General features: G+C 37.5%; 2 protein-coding genes across 2 annotated transcripts; both read left to right on the forward strand.

The window, feature by feature from the left end:
• Nucleotides 1–651: 651 nt before the first annotated feature.
• tdrd1 (tudor domain containing 1) lies at nt 652–9,161 on the forward strand. Its single transcript, XM_060890201.1, has 24 exons — nt 652–658; nt 1,516–1,668; nt 1,775–1,892; nt 1,982–2,045; nt 2,156–2,242; nt 2,313–2,492; nt 2,710–2,853; nt 2,969–3,137; nt 3,251–3,337; nt 3,427–3,603; nt 3,760–3,867; nt 3,966–4,136; nt 4,510–4,746; nt 5,056–5,181; nt 5,269–5,376; nt 5,539–5,706; nt 5,852–6,190; nt 6,379–6,495; nt 6,671–6,787; nt 7,336–7,503; nt 7,614–7,943; nt 8,613–8,690; nt 8,872–8,909; nt 9,024–9,161. The coding sequence occupies exons 2-24, from the start codon at nt 1,533–1,535 to the stop codon at nt 9,084–9,086; spliced, it is 3,330 nt and encodes a 1,109-aa protein (XP_060746184.1). The 5' UTR covers nt 652–658; nt 1,516–1,532; the 3' UTR covers nt 9,087–9,161.
• Nucleotides 9,162–9,909: 748 nt separating this feature from the next.
• On the forward strand, nt 9,910–27,309 carry vwa2 (von Willebrand factor A domain containing 2). Its single transcript, XM_060858293.1, has 14 exons — nt 9,910–9,986; nt 14,424–14,485; nt 16,765–16,839; nt 18,781–18,914; nt 19,028–19,137; nt 20,986–21,180; nt 22,209–22,342; nt 22,424–22,553; nt 22,949–23,004; nt 23,157–23,264; nt 24,192–24,770; nt 25,221–25,772; nt 26,485–26,607; nt 26,749–27,309. Exons 2-14 carry the CDS (start codon nt 14,434–14,436, stop codon nt 26,874–26,876), a joined length of 2,376 nt encoding a protein of 791 aa, XP_060714276.1. The 5' UTR covers nt 9,910–9,986; nt 14,424–14,433; the 3' UTR covers nt 26,877–27,309.
• The last annotated feature ends 99 nt before the right edge of the window (nt 27,310–27,408 follow it).

The raw sequence follows: 27,408 nt of genomic DNA on the forward strand, positions 1-27,408 counted from the left end.
CTAGACAATCTGTGAATTGGCGGTGTTCGTTTCATGGCAAGTAGTCTATGTTCACAATCAGTAGTATTTACCACCAGGGGTAGTATCAACAACATCAAAGTAGAAATAGTGTGAATATATTTAATATTATATTTTAAATCATATATTATAATATTACAAGAGGAAGGTATCTGTCTAATCTTGCCAAGAAATGAATACAGCCAATTCACAGATAGTCTAGATAATTCACAGACATGTTTACACAGACTATGTGTCTGCAAAATATTGATTCTTTAGTTTGTTTTATTATAATCCATCATGGATTTTTAGCTAAACATTTCCCACTTATGGGGGCAATAAGACTTAAAAGGAAGAGATTCAGTCATCTAGAAGACAGTTTAACAACAAAAGTTATGTCCAGCTGTCAGATCATTTGTCTTCTCTAATTTTCTCCTTTCCAGCCTTGTTACTAAATAGTAAATAAATAAGTAAACAAACAAACATTTGTATTTTTTAAATGTTAATATGGATACGAGTTTTTCACACATACATACACGCTGATCCCTCCGTCATTGTAGAGTTTAATCAGAAGCAGGTTTTGATAGGGTGCCTGTTAATTGCGCATGCGCATTGGTAAAGTCTTCAAGATTGTTCATTGCCACGTGCGAAAATTTTATAGGTGAGGTAAAATTTTACTGAATAATTCGTAATGAGTCAATTTTCCTTATATCCATAACGGCAAATTAGTGAAGGGAAAGTTTTTCACAGCGTATCAATGCTATTTGACAGACACGGAGCCAGCTGAATCGTTTTACGTTATATTTTCTATTTCGTTATTAGCTGCTAATCTTTGCTAGGTTTCTAGAAGCTTCTATGTTCGCGCTAATAGTTATTTTATTTCTATAAAATAAAGCGTGTTCGAGCACATTTTAATGCCGTTTGTCAAAACTGATGTGTTTAAACGTTTAATTTATAATTGGAGTTGTTTACAGGCTGAATGAGCGGCTTTAGGTGGCTATCGGTGCTAATTTAACCGTTAGTTAGCTAAATTAGCTTCGAGTAGCTCGTAGCTAATTTAGCTACAATCAAGACGGTCAAATTGAACACCTCACATAATTGCCTAATTATGCTTTATTGCTATTATATATTTTGTAATTATACAAAAAAAAGCAAAGTACTTGTTTAAGGCTTTTTTTTAGTAAGTGTTGATTCAGTGACTCGACCCTTTTCGGTCGGTTTAATAATTTGACTCATTGTGCAGTAGGAGATTAGTCTCATAGAAGACATGAGATGGATGCAAAATAAACACACTGCCAATATTTATTAATGAAAATGTCACCATATTTTGTTATGCTTTCCAACATTACTTCACAAGACTTCACAAACCACAAGAAAAAAATAGTTTTTTATAAATACATGGAAATATATATGGCGAATAAAATGATTCGGATTATTTAGATTCCAATTTGAGGTGTGTGGGGTGGGGATTAGTGGTTGTAGGCATAGTTCCTTAAACTTAAATTGTTCTGTACACAGTAGTGACAAAGTACAGGATGAACCGTGCCTTTTCTCCATCAATGGTCAGGCCAACCCTGCCTTTGAGAAGACCTGCATTAAGTCCAGATTGTGTGACCCCTGTAATTAGCAACCAGGGTGCTGCAAAACTGTGTAATTATTGCAGTAAGCAAGGTAGATGCCTTTTTTTTTGCACTTTTCTACTTCAAAAAAAGTATGTACAAATCTTATTATGGGGGTGTATATGTCTGAGTCACTACGCTAATGCATTTAATCCTAGGTAATCTCAGGTGCACACACTGCAAAAGGATTTGCTACTGCTCTGAAGCTTGTCAGACACAGGATTGGAAGGCCCATCGCCACATTTGTAAACTTAGTGCTCAAGAAAACACTGCAAGGTAGTACAATCTAGAATATAGTGCTGTTAACATGATTTTTTTACTTTTTTTTATTCTGTATATAATTATATTTTGTTGTTTTGTATCAGCAACAAACCAACGGAGTCCCTGACTTTACCTTGTGAAGATGGAGCTAGTGTTTTAGAATCCAAAGTATTTTTTCTTTCAGTTTCTCATTACATCACATTGTTCAGAATATAAACATATATGCGAATGTCTCATTGCATGGCGCTATATCATTTTTATTTATATATTTTTGCCAGATGATCAATAGTCATGTGGTTAAAACAAACAGAGTTTATCTTCGTGATTTACGCAAGAACAACCTCTCTAAAGGAGATGAATTCCAAGTAGGTTTTTCATTTAGCCTTCTGTATCTTCCTGTGCTGTGCTGTGTTTCTGATCGATTCTTGCATTCAGGCGGCTGTGGTGGAAATGCAGAGCCCTGGGAAGTTCTTCATCCACATCCAGTCAGTGGAAATGGTTGAGACCATGAAGAACATCACTCTAAATCTACAGAAGGTCTATGGTGGTTCACCTGTGTCTGAGTACAAGCCTGAAATTGGGGAGATCTGTGCTGTGAAATTCTCTGTTGATCAGGTAAATAGGTTTTAAAATCAAAAGAGCATCTGTTTGATTTCCTTCAAAACCCACAATGGTACAGTTTTTGTAAACTTATAAAAACAAGAGATTATTTAAAGCCATATTTTGGTCAGATAATCTAGATGTTTGGAGCATTTTGGATGTTCACAGTATTGGCAAGGTTTCTCGTATAAACACTGATTGTTTATTTCTGATTTTATTTATTTCATTTCAGAACTGGTATCGGGGTGAAATAGAGTTTGTTGATTTGACTCACAACACTGCCAAAGTGCTTTACATAGACTTTGGAAATGAAGAGGAGGTCAAATTTGACCAGATATGCCCCCTGTCAGCACATATTGATGCTGCACCCCCATGTGTAGGTTATTCTGCCTGTCTGATAGCATGGATTTTTTAATTGATTGTGTGATAACTGTAATCATTCCAGCTGCTGTAATGGCTAACACTTATGTTTTATGAACTAATTGTTGCAGGCGCTACAGTGTTGTATTGCTGGAGTAACTGCAATCACAAGCAGTTGGACAGCCGAATGTTGTATTGCATTGAGGCAGCTGGTTGCTGGAAAGAGTCTGACTTTCACTGTGGTGGAAGTCCTGAACACTAGCTCTGTGTTTGCTGTAGATGCGCCCCTGTCCATGCTTGGTAGAACAAAAACATCTTGCATACAAAAATAAGCAAATGGGTTTAATAATCAATTAAATAATTATGTGGCAAGATGGCAGCATTCTTAACCATGGGTTTTAATTTGCCCACAGGTAAGAATATGAGTACTTTCCTAATTGATCAGGGCTATGCATTGAAGGACAGCACTTCCACAAAGCCACACATCAAGCAAGATATCAGTGAGTTATTTGTAAAGAATCCTGACTTAAGCAGTTTGTTAGTGTATTTATTTTTTCATTCAGTGTCATTTTGTTCCTTTTTTTTTAAGATTCTATAATGACTGCATCATTTGAAATCTTCAAGCGTTTGTCTGATGGGAAAAATGAGAACACCGAGGCACAGCCACCTGAGCCCTTGAGTCAAGACGTTGGAGATACATTCACAGCTATAGTCACACATCTACAGTCCCCATCAGAGATCATCTGCCAGAAGCTAGAAAATGCCAGTAAGAACACACCATCTCAGTTTAACCAGTTAGAGGCAGATGAGCCAGTGAGAGCCTTTAAACAAATTTGAAGTACTGTAAAAATAGAATAACTCTAAACCTTAACATTATTATATGCCATCATGTGTTGGTTGTTGTCATGGTTTTCTTTTGTAGGTGTTCTTCAGCAGTTACAAAAGAGTTTGGGAGAATTGTGTACCAAGACTCAGGCCAGTGAAAACTTTCGACCTGCTCCTGGAACTGTCTGCTGTTCTCTTTTCTCAGGTGAGGCTGAACTTTTAAAGGACTTATTAAGGTTATTGTGGCCTTGTAGTGACTGCTATTTAGTAATATACATATTATTTTTTTATGTTTCTTTACAGAGGACAATCAGTGGTATAGGGCTAAAGTCTTGGCATATTCCTCAGAGGATCGTGTGTGCGTGGGTTACATAGACTTCGGGAATTCAGAAGAGGTGTTGTTGAATCAGTTGCGTCCTATCAGTATGGATCTCTTAGCTTTGTCTTCTCAAGCAATCCCATGTGCCCTGGCAGGTAAAACAAAAACATTTTGGGACTTTCTAGTGGTACTTTCTGTCAGATAGCTAATAAAATATTAATTTGAACAAAGAAAAGTTATTTGAAGTAAATCAGTGTGTTCTAGATGTTAACAACACGTTAGCATTTAGTTGTCATCCCGCAAATAATTAAAAACTTCATATTTGATTACATTTTAATTTATTTGTCTAGCACTTTTAACAATGGACATTCTCACAAAGATTAATATAATACAAAAATTCAAGATCAATATTAGACTTGTATTTAAATGTGTTTGTATTTATCCCTAATGAGCAAACCTGAGGTGACTGGCAAGGAAAAACTCCCTTAATTGATTATTAATTAATAATTAATTAATTCTTGTTTCTAGGTATTAAGCCCACTTCAGAGGTGTGGTCAGAGGAGACAATAGTCACACTGAAACAACTGGTCTGTAACCGCTTCATCTGTGTGGAGATTCTTGGAGAGCGAGATGGAACAGCTTTAGTCTCAATGGTTGTTGAGTCCAGTGATCCTCAGACTAATGTAGCTGAGCTGCTGGTTGCTTCAGGTCATGCTTCTGCTGGAACTATGGAGACAAAAAAGGAGAAAGCATGTAAATGTCCTGGTAAGTCTAAAGAGTCTTGTGTAGAGTAACACTATCTCTCTTTCAAATTAGGTTTGGAATGTGAATAACTAATCAGAACGCTACTGAGTGCATACTTTGGTTTTCAATCTGGAATGCTTTATTAATATAAACAAGTACTTTTTGCATTACAATTCTATATATTTTTTTTCAATCCTGAGCAATGCTTATAACAAACATTTTTAGACAGTTAGGATGTATAAAAAGCTCTTAACCTTTTTAGTTTAAAAATGAGCTCTTGTAATACTTTATTGTGATGATGTATTACACACTGGTTTATTCTACTGGCAGATGATCCTGAAGACAAACTGGAGTGGTCTTGTTCAGAACTCCCCACTGATGGCCAGAAGGTGGTGCTAGTGATCAGTGTACTGGATAATCCGGGACAATTTTACTGCTACAATTACAGTGCAGATGGTATTGTTATCTCTGTCTGCATGTTGTTTTGAAAAGCATTAATGCTGTTTTGACAGTCATAAATATTTTTACTTGTGTGTATGACAGTCATGCAGACCCTGGCAGAATTGTCCACTGCTCTGATGAAGCACTGTGAGGCTGATAGGACTCCTTTCAACCCTGTTGTTGGAAAACCCTGTTGTGCTCGCTTCAGTGGTCAGACACATGTCTCTATTCATTATTTTATGCAATGTGTGTATTTTTTTTCCTGTTAAGTTAAAAAAAATAAAATAAATAAAACTACTATTATTTTGCTTGCCTATGTACCACGAGTAAATGTAAATTTCAACTCTTTACGCTTTTCTGTTTATCCATCAGATGGGAGCTGGTACAGGGGCATTCTTCAGGACCTTGAGAGAGATGGAACTGCCAAAGTGTTCTTTGTAGATTATGGGAACACTTGTAAAGTACAATCAGCCCATCTAAAAGCCATCAAACCTAGCCTCCTCAAACATCCTTTTCAGGCCATATGTTGTTCTCTTGCAGGTATACCTTGTATGATGTGTGTCCATTTGCATGATTTAAGCATGTATCTGACCTACCGATTGAACCAGAACAAAAGAAACTTGGGTGTTGCATGGCAGGCTTATGTATTGCTTATATTTTGTTTGCCTAACCACATTTCCTGTAGGACTTGAACCTGTAGGAGGGGAGTGGAGTAAAGATGCAGTGCAGAAGTTCCGTAATCTGTGTTTGGGGAAGCAACTCACTGGCACAGTGGTATCTGTCACTGAGAAAGGTTATGGAGTGGAGCTGGAGTGTAGCGGTGACAACGTTGCTGCTGTACTCATTGCAGAAAAGCTAGTAAAACCTTTGGGACAGGAGAACAAGCCTGATGCACAAGCAGCCACATTCAATGAAACTGCAGAAGCATCTTCTGCACCGGTGACTGCTGAGAATCACCTGTGTGCTGAGCAGCCAGTTAAACCCACTGGACAAAAACCTGCCACAGCACAGACTGACGCATCAAATGAATGCAAGTTCATGAACACTTCGTCTGTATCATTTGAATTTCTCCAGTTAAATTATATAAAATTGCATAGAAAGCTTCACAAAGATTATTACTTTACTATTAAATGTTGCATTATAAATAATTTTTATTATAGACTAGTTATACTTGAGATTCTTCTATTATTCATCTGTTCTCCTTTTACGTAGCTGCTTCATTTCCTCTGGACTGGAAGACCGTGGAGTTGCCTCACAGTGAGACTTTCCAGCCTCAGGTTGCAGCAGTGACCAGCCCGAGTCTCTTCTATGTGGTGAATCCTAGAGAGGGTGTGAAATTTTCAATATTTAAATAAAAAATAGCAAAATTTATTAACCTTTTTTTGTTTAATATAAATAATTGGCATCAGTGATCAGTATAAATAAAGTTCGCAACTTGTATACTTAATATTATGCTTTATATTTATATATATGTTGACTGTATTATTACATGTGCTTTACACAGTGAACATAGAGAAGTTGCAGAGTGTTATGACGGATGTGATGAAGTATTGCAGCAAACAGACCGTGCCCAACCAGAGCATGCCTTTACCTGGAGCAGCCTGCTGTGCTCAGTTTTCAGGTCACACACACTGAAAAGTCAACCAAAACACAGTCATTCTAGAAAGAATCTACTAACAAACACCCTGAGACATGCAAATGCTAAATGCAGTTATTATACACAGTGTAACTGTATCCAGTTGCTTTTAAGTGATGCAGTCTGCAGAAATATTTCTTCAAAGCTTTGAAGTGACACTTTTTTCCATAATCATGAGTAATTTCTTAGGAATAGACCTTTTTTGTGTAATAAAGAAAGATTTACTATTAAAACACCAGGTGACACTCAGGAAAGAACACATTGTAAAACTAAAGTGGTAGAATTCTGGATAAAGCTAATAATTCCATGTCTGTCCTAAAATAATAGCATGTTTCCTTTGCTCTTAAATCAGTATGTAGGGAGGAATTTTGGCAAGAATGCTAAAGCATAAGTTTTAAGTTTGTTTTTATTTGGCATTGGCTAATTTTACAGAATAGTGACCCTAAAGTTATCCTAGACACTCAGTGTTTGGTTTGCTTTTAATTTACTCCAAAATTGTAATTATACCTTTTTTTAATGTTTTTGTTAATTAGGTGATAAAAATTGGTACAGAGCTGTTGTGTTGGAAGCTACAAGCAAATATGCGGGTGTGATTTATGCAGACTATGGGAACATTGAGAAGGTTTCCATCTCCAGCCTTCTGCCAATCCCGAAGGCACTTCTGCAGCACCCCTTTCAAATAGCTAGATGTGCTCTTTCAGGTAGGAAAGCCTGTCTTGTCAATGTTGTTGTCAATCAGGGCACACCCTTCCTGAAATCCATATTGTTGCTAAAAAGGTATCGCAAGTTCCTTGTAAATTTCTTTTTCCAGGTGATGAACACTTTCCGACTGTGTGGCCTCCTGAGGTCCTGGAGCTTTTTGGTATACAGATGAGTGGCAAAGTACTGGCCTCTGTGGATCATTTTGATGGCACCTTTAACCTGCTAAATGTTACCAAGCCCAAAGCCCAAGGAGGCAGCAGCATCAACTCTATTATTGTTGATGCACTGAAGAAATCTGGCAAGTCTAGCACAAAATCATTGACCCAAGACACACAGGCCCAGGGATATGAGCAGACACAGGCTGGTGTTTCATCGTCTGCCTCAGCTTATAATTTACCTACAGAAACTGAGAATCTCAAACCTCAAAGTCTCAAAAAAGGTACATATCTAGTCACATATTGATACCTGCTTTACTTTACAGAGAATCACATGGAATTCGTGTTTCTTTAAAAAATTACCAGCAGCTCCTGACTCTGGCCAAATATTTGTGTTCTCTCAAAAAGCGTCTCAGCTGGATTATCATGTTAAATTCCACAACAAACTCAACACAACACAGCTATCATCTACTATTAACAAACTTTACTTTAACATTACTGTATCAGATAACAAATAATTACCTAGTCTCTTCAGGAAGGGAAAAGGGTCACTGGTTATAGTATCAATTACCAAACAGATTTCTTGGTTTACTCTTTGCCTGCTCTTATCTAACGTTATAGATTTGGACTTGTATCATGTTGACATTCTACAGATAAAGTAGCTTCTCTGTGTTGTCTAATACCCTGGAAGGCTGATCAGAAAGTGATTAAACAATCATGAGTTTATTAAACTATGAATGAATTGAACTTTCAAATTCAGTTTTTTACAGGTCATTTTAAGAGGTCTGATCAAAATGGAGAAACATTGTTTCTTTAGTGCACAGGTGCTGTTTCATCTGTATTTTTACACCCTTTGGCCTGAAGCTGTTTTTTGTAGCTAGGTGTTAATGTTGTCATCACTTAGAGAAGTATGATTGAATTTTTTTTTTGTTTGTTTGTTTGTATGATTTTAGAAAATACAAAGACAACGATTGCAAGCACAGAAAAGGGTGATCCAAAGACCCCTCCAGATTCAACAGCTACCAGTAATGGTGGGTTTCAGTGACAACCTGATTACTTAGTAAATGTGGTAGATTGTTGGTTTAGGATATTTGTTAAAATTGGCGTGAAAGTGATTGGTTTCTTCTGCATTTAATAATGTTGCTCACTTTGCAACCTTCATACTGTTGTTTTTAAATTTTATTTATTTACTGTTTATTTATTTTTTTGCAGCTCCTGCTACGTGCTGTTGTGTGACCCTTGAGCAGAAGGTGAAAACTGTTTCTTGTTTCATTTTTACTGTCTAACCGCTGTTATTTATTTATTTCAAACCAATTGCCTTCTAAAAATCTTAATTTCTTTCTTTTCTTATAATTCTTCCCCAGATTAACAAAATTGAGGAGTTGCTACTACTTCTTGTGAAGCAAACGGGTGGAAGACCTATGTAAATTATGCCTGTTTATACAGTTTAAGCCATACAGTTTATATGTTTAACAGTTTATAGCCATTATAGTTTGTTGAAAAATGTTTACAATTTTATATTTTCTTTTACTGCATCTTTTCTACATGCGTGTGTTGCATTATGTTACAGTATATGATCAATAAGACACTAAGTGCATTTGGAGCCTTATTTAGTAAAAGACATCGTGTGAGTGTTGAGCAAATTCTGAGACAGGCAGTCTTTGTCCCACTTCAAATTTGATGGCAGCTTGTGTGCTGTTTCTCATTTATCCTTACTGTTTTTTTTTTGTTTTGTTTTGTTTTTTTAGCATAATTTTGCTTAATCATAAAAATTCTCGTTATTCAAAAACTTTCACTAGCCTTTTTTAGTTAAATGTTTTAATAAAGTTATTTGCATTATTTTGGTTTCGGGTGTTTCTTCTGCAGTAAAGCTGTACAATTTTGAGATTTAATATTGTAATTAATAATGAAAATGATTATCGTTTAATATATAGCTCATCTATTAGCAGACAGTTTTATGGAGGCTGCATTTATACAGTGCATCGCTGGATTTTACATTGATTTCAAATCATTAAAGTTAATCAAGTTATTTCAAGGGTTTACTAAAACGTTTTATTATATATCCAAGCATATTGCATTGGCACTACTGGGTAATATAAGCAAATTAGTGTTTTATGCCTATGGCAGAGCTGCTGTTGCTGAAAAGGGCGGGTCTTTTAAGACTCCCACGCTTTGTGTGTGTGTGTGTGTGTGTGTGTGTGTGTGTGTGTGTGCGCGCGCATGAATGTGTGCGTGTGCGCGCTCGCACGCTCTTGTCCTCACTGGGATGAACTCGTGCACAGAGTCGCTGGAGTAATTGAGACAAGACTAAGACACGAAGTGAGCAGGTAAAAACATATTTTTATGTGATTTTAAGTTGTTTCCGACAGCAAGACGTTTTCCTAGTTGACGAAGAGGTATTTGGATGCGACTGTTATCGCCGTGCAACCTGTTCAAGGTTTAGCAAAGGTATAAATAAGTAAACAAGGAAGGTACCTGAGTAGAACTGACACTACTGTCTGTAAAGCCTGGAGGCCAGATGAAACCTATTGCATGATAAACCTCTGTCCTTCCTGAGTTTACAAAGCTGTGTGACAGTGAAATAAGGGTCTCTTAGTGACTTTGTTTACAGTAATATAGCACAACTTCATCTGTTATCTCTGCTTCACATCACTAAACACTTATACTTACGGTCTCATTGGGTGACTTTTTTACAAAGAGCTTTTCCTCTTCATCATTTAGTTGATGTTTTAAAAAAAAAAATGGCTTGAAATGAATGAGTGAGATTTTGCCTGTGTTGTGGGTCAGAGAAGCTTTTAAGGGTTTTCTGTCCTGATTAATCTCTTTAAAGGCAACCCAAATGTAGTGATTTATTTATCATCATCATCATCATTATTATTATTGTTATTATTATTGCACCACATTGGTGTTCTTTCTGTTTGCATATGTTTCCTAGTTCTCTAGTTTTCTTTCACAGAAAAAAAACAACAAACCAATAAGTGTCTTGTCTAAGATATATAAAAATGCCCCTAGGTGTAAATTAGTGTAAGAGTGTGTGTGCATGGTGCCCTGTGATAGACTGATGAGTTATGTGGGTGAATCTCTTACCTTGTTTATTATTATTATTATTTAATAACAATAATAATAATGTAGGAGCACCTACAGTACAGTACAGTTCAGAGGTTAATTGTGAATAGAATAGTGAAAACTGCACAGATTTTTAAACTTTATTATTATTATTATTATTATTATTATTATTATTATTTTTAATGTTTAGTAAAGAATGTGTCTTTAGTGTGACTTACAGATATGCACTTGGACCTAGACACCTTCTTTGGTTATCCGTATGAAATTATACCTTATTAAATTTTCAATAACGTTATAAACACACAATTTATTTTGATATGATATATGATTGTGTGTTTTATGGTAATTCTGTCTCAGTGGTCAGTAGAGGATACCGTTGATGTTTTGATATACTGTATGGTGGTTAGTGATGGAAGTTCATTTAAGGGGAAAAAGCCTAGCTTTAGACAGGAATGTAAGAAATTCATGAAAACAGCTCCCTTCTTAGACACACAAATATATCTTTGTCTCATTCTTGCACCGTCATGAGCCGCACTATTCACATTGTGAATACGATGGCTATCGTGACATTTAAATTTAACAGAGGTGGTCCTGTACTTTGAATGCCATACAGACCACAATCTGTATGCCTTGCAGTCACAATAATGTTTGCTTCCAGTCACCCATAAATAGGAAGGAAATACTGTAGAGTATGTCTTTGCTTATCAACTATAAGAGATCATATTCCTTTCTGCAACTAAATAGATTCCTAAAATTCTTCACAGGAAAATCTCCTGACTCTACACTCTAGTGATTGGTTTGTGTACCTGCTGTTTTTCTTATTTTCTTGATGCAATATAGGCAATATTTTTTTTTTTACCCTCTGTAAGAGTTTGTTCTCAACTACTCTTGGAATGTGGCCAGTACAACAGCCCAACTCAGACATAACACATATTCTTTCATTTCCTATGTCCTCTTTGTTTTTTTAATCAGTGTGCAGTTCTAAGAGCTGAGAACTACATCAAAAGCATACTCCATAGTTTCCTGATTACTATCTTCGGAACAGACCTGTATAACTCTCCGAAGTGCCTTTGATTCTATAGAAACTAAAGTTGATAACATGGTTTTTGTTGTGACAGCTAGTTATTGTGTATTTTCTCCTTTGAGATCTTTAGTCGCTGGTGGTGTGTGGCTGTTAAAGTCTGAAAACAGTTCATATTCAGATATCAGTTGAATCATCATGAACAAGAGCAGACGTTGCTCTAAAATAAGCTGTACTTAACTAATATGTCCTTTAGGGTTAGACAGTTAATAGAACATTTATTTTGGCTAATCAGTAGGCAGGTGCATCTGAACACTCGTGGGGAACTCTTGGGGTTATTTATCAATTGGGGTTAGGAATCCCTCAAACTTTTACAGAATAAAGTCATTCCTTAAGATGAATGATTTCTATATAGGATTTCTGCACATTTGGATTACGTATTACACATTGCAGATTTTACTATTCACTTTAATTTACTGCTATTTATTATAAACCCCACAAGGCCATCTATCCTTTTTTTTTTGCATGGTTTAGACATTATAGCTTTTGGAATTTCTTTCAATATTGTGTCTTCATTGATATGTCTGTACAATAATGAGCAGGAAGTTATTACCAAATGCTATTTTACTGCTGATTCAGTTTCCGAGCTCATATCCTCTTTTGATTTCTCAGTTTATATCGAGACACAATGAATGCATTAACATCAGATTTTTTTAATCCCAGTGCAAAAATTTCAGAGCAAAAATGGAGGCATTCAAATCTTACAGTCTATTAGGACATTTATAGAAAGAAAAAAGCGGGTGAAGAAACTTCTTCAGCCTAATTGACAGTCGTAACCTAACAAGACTTTTCTGCCACACTTGACTAACCAGCGTGATTAACCAACCCCCAAACCTCACCCCAGAAACTCCAAGCTCCCAGTGGGGCAGAAAACACCACCTTCTAAACAATTAACCAGGAAACACTTTTTTTTTCACTACTGAAGTTGCCCTCTTGACCTTTACCCAAAATTTTCTATTAGGCTTTGAAACAATAGCTTACTCTCGGATGACATTCTTAATATTATTAAGCACTACATAAAAGGGTTTATTTACAGTTTCAAAAGCTCTTTCTCTTTCTTTCAATACCTCTTTTAAAAACCAGTAATCTTGACTCATTTCAACCCCCTTCCTTTTCTTACTACTGGCTCATCAGAGTCCCTCTTTGTTCAGGTTATATACCAGTTCACAGAATCTCCTGACACCTTTAATACAGTTAGATTGTTTGCTCTTTATTTGACTGTTTAAAGACGATCAAGTTTGGGATGTCTTCCCTTAAATACTGATAAAACAGTAATCATTGTTATTTTTGAATGGAAGTCAGAAAATACATGCTTGCTTATTTGGAGTTCTTATCTATGAAGAATAAAAACTTTGAAAGCTTTGAAAAGCTTTGTGTTAATCGTCTGGATTAGCAAGGCGCTTTATTGCTAGTAAACAGAGGACAAAATGCTGTGAAAATATTCCATCTGTTCTCCAAGCAGCTGCACTGGCTGAATGTGTGCTATGTCCTCGTGAGAGCTCTCAGAGACTCAAATAGACGCTTGTATCTAAATAGAAAGTCACTTCTCACTGTAGCTAGAGTGGTGAAGCATCGTTCAACTTTTATTTTTTAATTTAATTTAATTTTATTTTATTTTTATGTCCCCAAATTCCAGATGACATGAGAGCTCTTCATATTCTGGCCACATTTATGAGAAGACTAACCTTTTGTTTGGTGTATTTAGCTTCTAATTATTATTATTATTTTTTGCCTATGGAATCTTTTGCATTTTTTCTTAATTTTCACCTCATAATTTAATGTATCTTTAATTGTTTTTATTTTGCTTTCTGATTTTAATCACTGCTTTGTATTTGTATTTCTTATTCTATTCTATATAGAATTTGTGCACTTTGAAAAACTTTGTGTACTTTGAAAAAACTTCACTTTCACTTTATAACAGAAAAACAAGGAAATAAACAAAACAGAGATTTAATAAAACGTGTGCTCCAATTCACTGGAGTCATCTGATGAATTTTCTGTTGCTTGCGTGTTTTTAAGTTTAATTAACAAGTCGGGGTGGGGGGATGTCTGTGGGTGTTGGGGATGAGATGATTCATGCCATGCTGTTCCTGTCATCTCTGTGGCTATGAGTCTCTCACTGTTTTACAGTAAACACACATGAGTCAATGATTAATGAACTCTGGCGGCAGCAGGGCTGATTCTGTAAGCTCAGAGCTTGGCCACTGCCTGTGTGAGATCTCCGCTGTGTTCCTCACTTGAGGCCATACTAAGTTTGTGAAGTAAATGTGAATGTTTTGTCATTGCTCAACATTTTGGCTTCCATTTGTGAGTTAAATTACCAATTGAATTAATTATCAAACATATTCATGGTATATTCAAAGTGGTCCCTTGTTTTTACTTTAAAGTGCACCACCATATTGTTCATGTGTATATATTGTGAGAGAGGTTTTTCACTTGCTCTTCTGAGACTCTTTGTGGTCATTTACAGATGCTTCTTTCCTCATTAGTGGTCTCACGGGCTTTTCATGGTCACCACTTACTTTTTGCTCTACTGTTTGGCCTCTTCAAAGTTTGTGTGGTTCCTGAATGAATCTCATTTCTATTTTAAATGACTTCTGTTTGCTCCTCATTATAGGCTTCCAAAAATGGGCCCCAGCAGCCGAATACAGCTCCTCCTAGTCATCTTGCTCAGTCAAGGTAAGAACTGTTCAATGTGCACAAAGCAGAGCCTCGTTAGCTTGCATACGATTAATTAGAAAACAATCTGGTTTCATACACATTTGTGTAAAATAAAATTGGCCAGCAGATCATTCTCCATTGATCGAATCCTACAACGTGGAAGATTGTATCACTGCTGAGGTTTTATCGTCTTAAACGCATCTTCTAATTAACAAAACCCTCAGGAGAAAAACAGGAGAATGTCTCCTGATTCTTGTCAGACACAAAAATGGTACAGTAAAACATTTAAATGAATGAACTGGATGTGACATGAGTATAGTAAGTAATAACATATTATACAATATCACAAAGGTCCTGGAGGTGTGCGGAACAAATTCAAAAACAAAAGTTACAAATAAAAAGACTCAGAAAAGGAGACGCAATCTTGTAAAGCGTCAAATTTTGCTCTCTTATAACATGCACTATTTGATTATGATTTGAAGAACTGTAAAATCGAGCATAGCTGAAAATATTAATATATATTAATATTATATATTAATTTTTGTACTTAATTTTATTGTCAAACCACAATAATGCACTCACATCTAAAGCTTCTGCCTTTGGCAATGGTGGAGCCTCACTGTCTTGACTAAAGCACAAAAACAGTGTTAATTGTTTCTCTTTATGAACTGTGCTGTAATATTTATCAATATGTATTATTCATTCTTAAACTATATGGTATAACCAGCAACAAATATTATAATATTATTTACAAAAATGTGTATATATTGTTATAGACATAAAATATTGTAAAAGACTTACAGGCCCACTCTATGCAAGGTTCACCTTCTGCAGATCTTCCTTAAGGTTGTTGCACCTGACAAATGAGATATGATGTGGGTTTTTGCATTAAGAACACAGCGTCTCTCTTTCTCTAGTCTAGTCTCCCATCATTCCCTTTCATGTACAATAGACACACATCATAAATCAGAGAAAGGACAGTCAGTGCCTCAAACCAGAGTTCTAGCATCTTTACACAAAGTATGAAAGTAACTTGAGTGGCCTGCAAGAGCCCTGACCTTAACAACACTGAACACCTTGGGATGAACTGGAAGCCTGAATGCACCCCAGGGCTCCTTGCCTGACCTCATTAAAGCTCTTGTGGCTGAATGAGCTCAAATCCCCACAGCCATACTCCGAAATCTACTGGAAAGTCTTCCCTGAAGAGTGAAGGTTATTATAACAGCAGATGGGTACTAAATCTGGAATGGGACGTTCACCAAGCAGGTGACTGTAAACATTTGGCTATATGTCATCAAGATAAGCTGGTGAGGGAACAAATGTTCACAGATACATAAGTGATTACAGGAACTAACTTGGTTTGCAGCTGTGAGCTTATATTTAAATGAATATAAAATATGACAATTTTTTTTAAATGGATAAAAATATATACTTTAGGGCATAGTGTTATTTGAAAATAACCAATAGGGGTTGTAACCAACAGGGGTGGTAATAGCATCACACCACACTGCCATTGATAACTTTCCTACTGTAGCATTCCCAGTCATTTTAAATTCCTTGTTTATTCAACACTTAATGATGAATTTGGGATAATGGTGATATGGCCAAAGCAGCATTCATTCATCCATATCAATGGGATTAAAAATCTATTTATGAGTTGCTCTACTGACCTCATAATTTTGCCTGCAGGGGTTTTGCAACCTGGGGTGTCTGAATATTTCTCAGGTTAAATTGTATCACCATGGAGAGCTTTAAAAAAAAACTCTTGCACATAACACAGCTATGAAGAGATTAAGGTAGAACACATTCAAAACTGCAGGAGTTCACTAAGAGAGGTGGACACAGGGAGTCCCAGGGCTGTCCGCCTTCCTAGCTGTTCACATGGCTTTTTCCACTCTATCAGCCATTGTGTTTGTGGGGGACAGCAGTACCGCTTTCTGCTCACTGAAGTGATGACTGTAAGCTCAAGACTGGCGCCTGTTTTCCACCCGTCCGGTAGGCGTTGTTGGAATGCTGATTGCTCTAAATTATCCCTCCAAAAAGGGTTGAGCACCAGGTGTCGGTGACACAGGGATAGAGTTGTACACAGAGTGCCTGAGGCCAAGGTCATCTCAGCTGCCCTAAAATAACGGGTTTTCATTTCACATGTGCATTATGTCTTTTTCTGTATTGGTTACAGAATAAAATCCAATAGCCATATTACAGCATAGACCTGTGATGTGATGTTCCATTTGATCTTATCCATTCACAGCCTTACATGAGCTCGTGAAAAAGGTTCTGTACTCTCTTTTTTTTAGTGCACTGTAGTTTTGCTGCACAGGAGATCCAGGCTAATCATGAAACCCTTGTGAAGATCAACGCTGCAGCGGAAAGTGAGTACTCTGTCATCAATGAAAACTGAACCATCACTTAAAAGACCATTACAAAGTTTTGGATAGTGGCATTTATAAAAAGGCAGTATTTTATTTTTATTTTGATAAAAACAGTGGTGGGCATTTCTTTCTTCTCACCCCTTCAGCTGAACTACATATTTCTCATCACAGGTGTCTTAAGATTATAGGACAGAGTTGAGAAGCTCTGTTCCAGCTGGAGTCTATGCTAAAAGTTGAACAGACGCCTTAATAAAAAGAAAAAATGTAGTCCATGTTAGAATGTAGCCAAGCTCAAAATGTATAGTAATGCTGCATGTCACCATCTTTCCAGGGTATCTGAAAATATATTATTAAAGGTCTGTAACACAGGTTCATAACCTTGGGTCCATGACCCCCATATGAGGTCACCTGAGAAACAGATGGAGTCAAATAATACCAACTGTTTATAATGAGTAATGTTTAAATATACACACATATCCTACGGCATTTTCCTTTTACAAAAAAGTGGAGCCCCTCATAAACCCAGTGTACATCAGAACAAAGTGGCGCCACATCCAGAAACCTCCCATGTTAATCTGAGTGATCTGTTAGACCAGCTGCTTGCAGCATGAGCAGTGGTGCAGTTCACATGCTCACAACATGTCTTGCTATCAAAGTCTAAACCTCTGTGCTGCTTCAGTTGTCTGTGGAAAGCAACAAATCTCTTTATATACAGATGTACAGTACATGCACATACTGTACTTATAATCGGTACATATACAACTAACGATCATATATAGTAACCGTGCATGCTTTAATAATTTTATATTCAGTACAGATTCTTACATGTTATATTTGCTAAGAAAGTGCAAGAAATCACTGAAGAAAGCTTCAGGCTGAGTACTTTTGTAAATAAATACTTTAAGTGAAATGCACTACATGACCCTGAGTAAACTGCTAAACCCAGAGCACTTTAAGCACTTATTTTAGTGAAGGTTAAATTCTGTGCCATTGTGAACATCAAATCAGAGTTCCAATCAAGGCTAGACATTTCAGCTGCGTCGAGATATTAACTATCTCCTATGTTTGATAATCAAGCAGCAGTTTGACACAAGTCCAGTCCTTTTATTAGATTCTATGTGTGTCAGAGTGATTACATTTGTATGGATATGCATTATTTATTTGATTCATTTTATTTAATGAACACAAATTTGATTGGTTATTTGATTGAAATAAGAAATGATAAACTTACAATAATGCACTTGGGAATGTTCAAAGAAGTCGGCCTATTATTCTTAGTGTATTATTCATTTAAAACAAAAATGTGAAGAAAATTTCAGGTTTTTAAAAGAGGGTCATTGTCCAAAAATGTTGTTCTGTAATAATAGCCTAATAAAATGCTATGGATATTTCTAAAGGCTTTAGATATTTCCAGCAAGTGCTATCAAAAGTGAATCAGAAATGTCCCCATTTAATTAAGTAATTTATTTATTTATTTTGCTCTTGGAAATTAAAAAGGGTCTCCCATTTCTCCAGAAAAAAGTTATAAGAAGGTATTTAATATGTCCTTCTGTCCACATTGCAAGTGTTTGCAAATACTGACATGCCATCTGTATAATCATGCTCTTTATGGCAGGCTGCAGGTTCCAGCATGACAGCTACACACATTATAATTTAGCATACCTAGCACAAACGTGCCATTTTTTTTCTCTCTCTCTCTCTCTCTCTCTCTCTCTCTCTCTCTCTCTCATCATTCACACACAAACAGAGAGAGAGGGATAGAAAGAAAGTGAGAATGAATGGTAGTGAAATATGCGTGAACATGTTACAAGTCACAGATTAGCAACTCAGCAGATTCAGAGATTCAGACCTGTTGTAAAAATGCCTTAAATAAGAAATGACACAGTTATGTGTAAAAAAAAATTAAACTGATGTTATTTTTTTTCATGTGTGTGTTTACAGTGATGAAGTGCTCTGCAGCTATAGACGTTCTCTTTTTGATGGATGGCTCGTACAGTGTTGGGAAGGGCAGCTTCGAGAGGTCCCGTCACTGTGTACTGAAACTGTGTGAGGCTCTGGACATCGGCACAGACACGGTCAGCTAACAACCTCCCATTAACCTGAGCTTCCACAATAGGTGCAGGTTTAAAGCGGTGATGTTTCTCAGGTGTATGTGCTTTTTTTTAGATGCTTCCTGTGTGTTTCTCAGGTGAGAGTTGGAGTCATTCAGTTCGGTTCAACTCCCAGGATAGAAATCTCACTCGACTCTCACAGCAGCAGAGAGGAACTGAGCAAACACATCAAGAAAATACAGTACAGGTATATAAGTCCTGCACATACACATTCTGTATTAAATAAACATTTTATGTATATTTCACCTCTTTTACACACCATTTAAACTGATCCGTGTTTCATTTGGGGTGTGACACTTTAGACGTTACACCATCACTTGATAAGGAAATTTAAAATAGTGGATATTAAGCTACATTGATGTAAAAACATCATAATGTTTTTAAAAATAATTTTTAATGTTCTACACATTCATCCAAATATACATGGTTTAAAAAACTCTGTTGGAAAAAAAAACATGCTAGCTGAAAACTGGATTTTAAAATGTCAAAATATTCATTGAGTTGAAAGGAATTAAAGCAAAAGAAACCTCGAGAGGAACCAATCTACTGGGACAAGCAAGAAATACTCAAGCTAAAAATACGGTGTTGGTTTGTTTGGTATACACTAGTGTGAATAGCAGTCCTGCTAGTTGTTCTGCTATGTAAGGAAGCTGTAAGTGTTTATAAGGCTCTCTAATCCTTGGTTGCATCCCCAGAGGAAAACTCTTTCTTTCAGAGCAACAGCATATTAGCTCATGTATATGGGAAAAAGGTTCCACTTTAAACGTATTTAGCTGCCCAATAATCTTGCACTTACAGATTCTGCACAGTAGCTATATGTCTTGAAGGAAGAAGCCTTTCCCTCTGCAATGTTGGTAGCTGCTGTGTAATACAGTAGTTAGCATACCATGGATTTTTCTTGTTTTGTTTCACCCTTTGCCTGGAATCCTCATCCTCAGGCCAGACATGGTGGCCATTGTTTACACTGTACACACAGTTTGTGTGTGTTTGTGTGTGTGTAAATGTGTTTGATGAGGTGTCATGGCTGAGATAATGATGTACAATGATGTGGCTACAGCTCTGTGAATATGCCAAGTAACAGGTTTATACCATCCAAGCTGCATAGAGATGGCTTGTTCCCACACCAGTCAGAACATAATATATTCCTTTGGCGGAGAAATAACCGTTTCTGAACACTTTCATAAAGACATTAGCACTTGTTGGCCCCAATGAACAACTGCAACTTAGGGCTTGTATGAGCCTTGCTGGCTGTGTGCCAGATTTTCCTTGATATCCTGTCAAGATCTCCAAAACCAGCTGCAGGAAGGAAGAAATCCTGGATTAACTTGGCATAGAAGAATGTTGTCAACAGTGAAAAATACGTTTGGTTCAATGAAATAATTTCTGTGTTGAAGTGTTGAGTTTTAATATGGTGTTGATGTGTGACTAAGAAAAGGAACCTGAAACCTGCCGACTGCTGTAAGGCATTGACTTGTGTTTGATGAAGGCTAAAAGATTAAGTAGAGTATTGTTTTAGGGACTGGGAGTTTTAACATGGGCAATGAACACGATTAGTCCGATTAAGATTATTGCAATGATCAATGGAAGCTGTAAGGGATTCACATCATTATGAATAGGGGAAATCAATATGACTGCAGCATAAAACAAACCTTTAAGGTTCCAGTATAACTATACATATACATATAACAGCTTATCAATAGCAGTAATTGTTTTATGCAAAATGTATTTATTCACAATGTAGTGACTCTACTCTCTGTAGCTATGGCTGTGGTTCCCATGCTCATGCTCATGCTGCAAATACCATAATAATCATCTTACTAAAGAGCATCTAAGTATGGTATTCTGTTCAATTAGAGCACATCTAACTTCCTAATCCTGGTGCCTGATGCCATCCGTTTAACACCTTGTTAATTGCTGATTTGTTGGGGCAGGTGTGTAAGCGCATAGAAAATGAAGTTAATAAATAACATTTACCTCGCTGCCTCCACATAGTTATCAGTAGAAGCTGTTTGAAGCCTTCCCCTTTTTTACTCAGAGGAGGGAGCACACAAAGCGGTTTGGCTTTCAAGTATGTGATGAGGAAGGGGTTCCTCGGCGGTCGGAATTCCCCTGTCCGTCGCATCATCATCCTCCTGTCTGATGGAAAGTCCCAGGGTACGGTGCAGCCGGCTGCCGCTGAACTCAAGCAGTCTGGAGTGATCTTGTTTGCCGTGGGCCTGCGTTATCCAAGGTATCATATCCAAACTTATTTATGACACCAAAGAGGGTATTCTTTTTACTCTGTACCATTAATATCAGTATCAGACAGGTAATTTAAAACTACTACTACTACTACTACTAATAATAATAATAATAATATAATAACCAACAAAATTTATTTAAGAATATGGAGTTAAAAAAATCTTTTACTTTGCTGGTTTATGTTAAATGTTTAGAATTATGTAGCATTATTATTCTGAAATCAATCAATTCTTTTGAAGAAAAATCCATGTCAGTACAGCACAAGAAAGAGAAAGGGTAAGAAATACACTCCAGAAATTATACATCTGTGTTTTCAACTTGGCAAACTGTAGAAACCGTAGACATGTATGATGTCAAACAACTCATTGACAGTGCTGAGAGAAGGCAGTAAAACTTTGTCCTGCATGCTTCAGCTAAAAATCACAAAAATGCACAAATGCCCTGCAGACATGATTAGTTGTTCTTAAGCATTTTAACTGCATTTTTTTCTTCTTCCTGTTCCAGCTGAGCTTCATAAAATAATGATTTTTAGCATGTTATGCGTATTGCCCCCAAAGACACATGGTCTACAACACATATCAACACGTACAGAAGCCCACCTGTCAGAAACAGATACAGATACAGCGTTGTCAGAAACCCATCAGCACATCTGCCCATCCGTGTCATACAGAGTGACTGGAGGTCGTTCCCAATGATTTAGCTCGACGTACAGTATGTTACCAGTGTAACCAAACACAAGTATATTTTTCAGAACAAACAGATCTAAACAAATACAAATACTGCTATAAATAAGAGGCACAGTATATGCTTTTGTAGAGAGCTTGCCAGAAATGTCTCACTACATCTGGTTAAGAGTAATGGTGCGGATCGGGAATGAGACGCTAGAAAACACCACAAAAAAGTCATGCAATCCGATGTTTTTACTTTCATGTGGGAGACCGATTCAGATCCTTTTCCTGCACCAACTAAGTCACTTTATACACAAATATAAATGTAAACTTTGTCTGTGTATCTCAGATGGGAAGAGCTGTACTCTCTGGCCAGCGCTCCCACAGAGAGCCATGTGTTTTTTGCAGAGCATTTCAGTGATACTGTAAACGGACTATACACAAGCCTCACCGCCTCCTCCATCTGCAGTGCTGTCCCCTCAGGTACATGCTCATCTCTGAAGCACCCATACTCTCCATTCTCCTAGCGCTTCCTGCAAGTGTGATTTGTGTCTGTGTCTATAGGCTGTCAGGTGGAATCTTTACCTTGTTCACGGAAGACCCTGGAGATGATCAAAGAACTGCAGGGCAACTTTATGTGCTGGAAGGGATCGAAGAGCAGCTTACCATACACCACGTTATGTCCCTACTACCGGTAAGTGCAGTTCCTTTCTCAGAAAAAGACTTGTACACGTATATCTCTACATCTTAATAGATTGTCAACTTTAGAATTTTCAAATTATTGCCACTCTTCTTTGGAATGGGCAAAATTAATGGCGTGAAATAAACATTATACAGAATGATTCGATTTATTTTTACGCAACATTTTATGATGCACTCAGTTTAGACACTCTGTTAAAGATAGCTCTCGCTAAATGTCCTTAAAATAACAATCATGACTCATGCACAAAAATTGAAATTTTTCATGGAGGAATGAAAATCCCTAAAACATCGGAAGCTGTTTGGCAAATATCAGTTCCAAATATCCATACTAAAAATGGCTTTTCTATTAAAAAAAACATACAGTGTTAATAATTTTATATGTTACAGATATACCAGTGCTTACAAAGTACTCCCCACAGTATGTCACAGAACAGTATGCTCAGGTAAGATATGGTATTTTACAAAAAACATACTGCTGCAGTGTCTGAGTGGGAATGAATAGTATAAACGAGTAGGAATGTTCTGATGTGTAAATATATATACTATGTACTATGTGTATGCAAAATAATGTTTTCATCTTCTCCTCTCTGCTTAGATCCTTGTGATTCCCAGCCATGTCAGAATGGTGGGACGTGTGTGTCTGAAGGGCTGAAGAAATACCACTGTCAGTGTCCTCCAGGTTATGGAAGTGACCCCAACTGTGGTGAGCTGCTCTTTCTAGATTGTACCACCAATTAAATCATTCTCTGTTTTGCATTTAGTATTTAGCACATTGGTCTAATTGTGCAGCCACAGCTGTCAGGCCTGCCTGTTTGCATACGTGTCCATTTGCATTTACTTTGGCATGCAAGGATTTTCAGTTATTGTCAGGGTCAGATTTCAGGCTGGGTCATGCTTGACTGAAATATACTCCAATCCCTCTGAAGCTTTATGTGTCTCTGATCAAAAATGGCGGTCTAATTTTGCTCTAAGTAAAAAGCACAGACTCCTATAAGTTCTCCCACAACACTCAGTTTTATTGCATTGTGCAATAATACACAACAGGACTGGTAACCCTGTAACTGAACCCACTCTCTTATTACTCTACACCCCTACCCCTCACCCCAATACACGCACACACGCACACATACACACATACAAACACATTCTTGTTAAAAGACTAGATAAAGAAGGGTAATGTATCTTTAAATAAGAGACTAGAATAAATGGGGTGAGGTAATGAGAATCACTGATAGAAACAGTCAACATGTTTCTCTGATCTAAGAATGCGCAATGGCTTGGTCAGTTAGGAAGTGATGACACTCGGCCTGTCCTGTCCATGACACATCAGACAAAGCTCAAAAAGTCAGGCTTGACCATTCTCTCCACCTGAAGATTTTTTTTTGGTCTCAGGTTACTGTTAATTCATGTCATGCTTATTATTCTTTAAAGAAAGGCGTAAAAGTAGCAGATTCAGCACCAATGTATTTATCACCTGACAGTATATTGTTTACCTGGCCTTAGATACACTGTTTATAATATAAATACAGCATGGTATGCTAAGTATTTTTGCAACAGTGTGGTTTTGTGCGATGCATGGGACCCAAGGTCATGTCAGTCAATGCCTAAATAATATCCCCCTGTTTTCCAGCTCCTGTGCTGTCTTTGGACTGCTCTGTGGATGTGCTTTTCCTGATTGAAAGCTCTACCAGCCTGACTCTGGAGGGGTTCCTACGTTTCAAGTCCTTTCTGAAGCGCTTTGTGCAGACAGTTCTGAGTTCAGACACTCCTGTGAAAATTGGCCTGGCTCAATACAGCAGCGATGTAAAGGTTGAAGCTAAGATTGGGCAGCACCGGGACCCAGTAAAGCTGCTCCAGGCTGTGGAGTCTCTCCAGTACCAAAAAGGAGAAGCTAAAACTGGACATGCGCTACGCTATATCACACGACATGGCTTCCAAAGTGCCCCTGTGTATGCTGATGTTCAAGATGACCTGCCTCGCGTAGTGGTGCTCATCACTGGCACTCCATCTGCTGATGCTGTAGTGGAGTCTGCTAAATATGCAAGAGACAGAGAGATCTTTATCATTGGCTTGGGGCCTGATAGGATGAAGGCTGAGATCAACAACATCACAGGAAACCCTCAGCGCACCATGACTTACAGTTTGCCTGACAGATTGAACGCAAAGATCCCAGAACTCAAAGCCAAGATCTGCAGTGTGGACAGTCAGGGTACTTATATTGCGTTATGCATGCTTAGTCATCTTATGTAAAAAATGAACATTTACAACATTTGGCAGACGCACTTATCCAGAGCGACTTATATTTTTCTTATTCATACAACTGAGCAGTTGTGGCTCATGGGCTTAGCAGTGGTAGTTTGGTGGCCCAAGGACCTTCTGATAAGTAATCTATTGCCTTAATCACTGAGCTACCATGTAGTTGGTGTGACTTTATTAACTGCTCCTTTAATACAAGCTTTTGTTTATTAATTAGTGGGCTGCCACAATGATATAGGCTATACCCTCAATGATATAGGCTATCTATCCCATTATCCCACATTGCTTTCATCTCTGTTCTCTTTATCATCACATTACTTTATTAGTGAACCATTTAATGCCTTCCATGTTTTACTATGATCACAATGACAGCTGTCACTGATTGAATCTTTGTATGTTGCAGGATGTCTGGGTCAGGCATTGGACCTGGTCTTTGTTATGGATGGCTCAGGAAATGTCGGGAAGGACAACTTTGTTCACCTGAAGGAATTTGTGCGCAGCGCCTCTGTGCAGTTTGACATAAACCGTGACTTGACTCAGGTGGGGCTGGTGGTGTACAGCCGGGGGCCTGTCTCCGTGTTTGAGCTGGACTCTCATGCTTCAGGCTCTGCTGTGCTCAAAGCCTTGGGAGAGGCATCCTATTTAGGTGGAATGACCTCCACTGGCTCAGCTCTGCTCCATGTTCACTCTCATAGTCTGACTGTGGCAAAAGGGGCACGACCAGGTGTCAACAAGGTCATAGTCGTGCTGACCGATGGTACAGGGGCTGAGGACGCAGCGGTACCAGCTCAGAAGATCCGGGACGATGGTGTGTCTGTGTTCGTGATTGGCACTGGAGATGTGCAGCGTGAGCATCTCCTACGCATTGCTGGCTCTGAGGATCACATCATGACTGTGCCCTTCTATGAGGACCTGAAGTACTTTGATGATGTCCTGGTACAGATGGTGTGTGCAGGTAAAGTACAGTAAATACTCTTACATTGTAGTCATAGTTGTACAGCTTATATATAAACAGGCATGTTAACATGTCATAAATAGCATCCATCAGTAACTGAGGTACACAGCCTGGGGAGAGACCATTTATATTGGGCTTTTATAATGGTTTGTGCTTGTAATTAATTTTCCTTAAACAACAAATGTATTTTTTAAGTGAGTGATGATGGCATGGGTAAAGTCATTAGATAAACCTACATGTCAGTTGGTTCAAGACTAAAGCACATTTTGTGCACAATTTTTATTAAACCATCTCTGTCCCATCAATAGGGAAAATTTCTGACCACAGGATTGCTGTTGACTGGATATTTTAGGTTTCTCAACCTAGCAGTGACAGAAAGTTGTTTAAAATCTTTAACAATGCTGTGGTACCTGACACACTTAAACCAATGTGCTGAAAAATCTCTGTCTCCCAAATAATATCTGGTTTTGTGTTTGTCTATTATTATTGATGGACAGAATGTTGTATACAGTATATACATATGTCATGTCATGTCAAATCTACGTAATTAAAATAATATATTAATTGTGCTAATTAAATGTTAAGGCTTCACAATTAAAAACATTGTCAGCTAATAACAGTCATCACTTTTTCTCCAAACCATTGATATCAGTCTCTATTAATCTCTATTAAGCTTTTCACTTAGTTCTGACATCTTTATTACTCCATACAGATGTGAAAAAGCCTGTGAATCTATGCAGGCCCAACCCCTGTATGAATGATGGCGTGTGTGTCCTACGAAACAGAAGCTATCGCTGTGAATGCCGGGGATGGGAGGGACCACACTGCGAGACACGTCTGTACCACCATATCACTTTTCATTTTCACTCATCAATACCATTATATTATTGCACTTAAACTTGCTTCATATATTTAAGACTCAGCTCTGGATGATGGCAGTCATTACTGATCCATTACATATTGTGTTTCCCTGCAGGAAGCAGGCAGCAGCCATCCAGAGGAGATCTCCTAAGGCCTTCAGCATTAAGACGGCGCCAAAGGAAGAATGTTAGAGAGCTGCAGCGGCGCTACAGAGAACACCGCAAGAGACATGCAACTAGCTGATTACACACACACACACAAACACACACACACACAAACACAGAGTTAATTCCATCATAACCTACTCCTTACTTTGCTAAACTTGAAAAAAGGGAAAGACAAAAGCGAGGTGTATGATTTTTCACCTTGGAAAGGCTTACTATAAGCGCTCTACTGCAGGAAACTGGAGATAACGGGGATCTCCAGACTCCCTGCTGCTCTGACAGCACAGACTCTGTTATCACTATTCTAGACAACTAAACATATCATTACACCAACAGTGATGGAGTAATAGCAGCCAGCACCTCTTTTTCTCTATCAATCCTATTTAAAACTACAGCTGTGATTTAAAATGATTTAAATCACTATTACTGTAACAATACTAAATAAACAAAAAATTAATACTCATTGTTAAGTAGTACAATAGTGTCTAATGTTTGTAATTTTATAGAAATATTTTACAATTCCATCCAATATCAGGTTTGTTCAACAGTCTTTGCTTCAAAATCCATTTTTAAATCAAAGTAACTGTATCAACCTTATGTAACAAATCCTT

Source organism: Tachysurus vachellii, chromosome 2 (genome assembly GCF_030014155.1).
Source record: "Tachysurus vachellii isolate PV-2020 chromosome 2, HZAU_Pvac_v1, whole genome shotgun sequence".
NCBI lineage: Eukaryota > Metazoa > Chordata > Actinopteri > Siluriformes > Bagridae > Tachysurus > Tachysurus vachellii.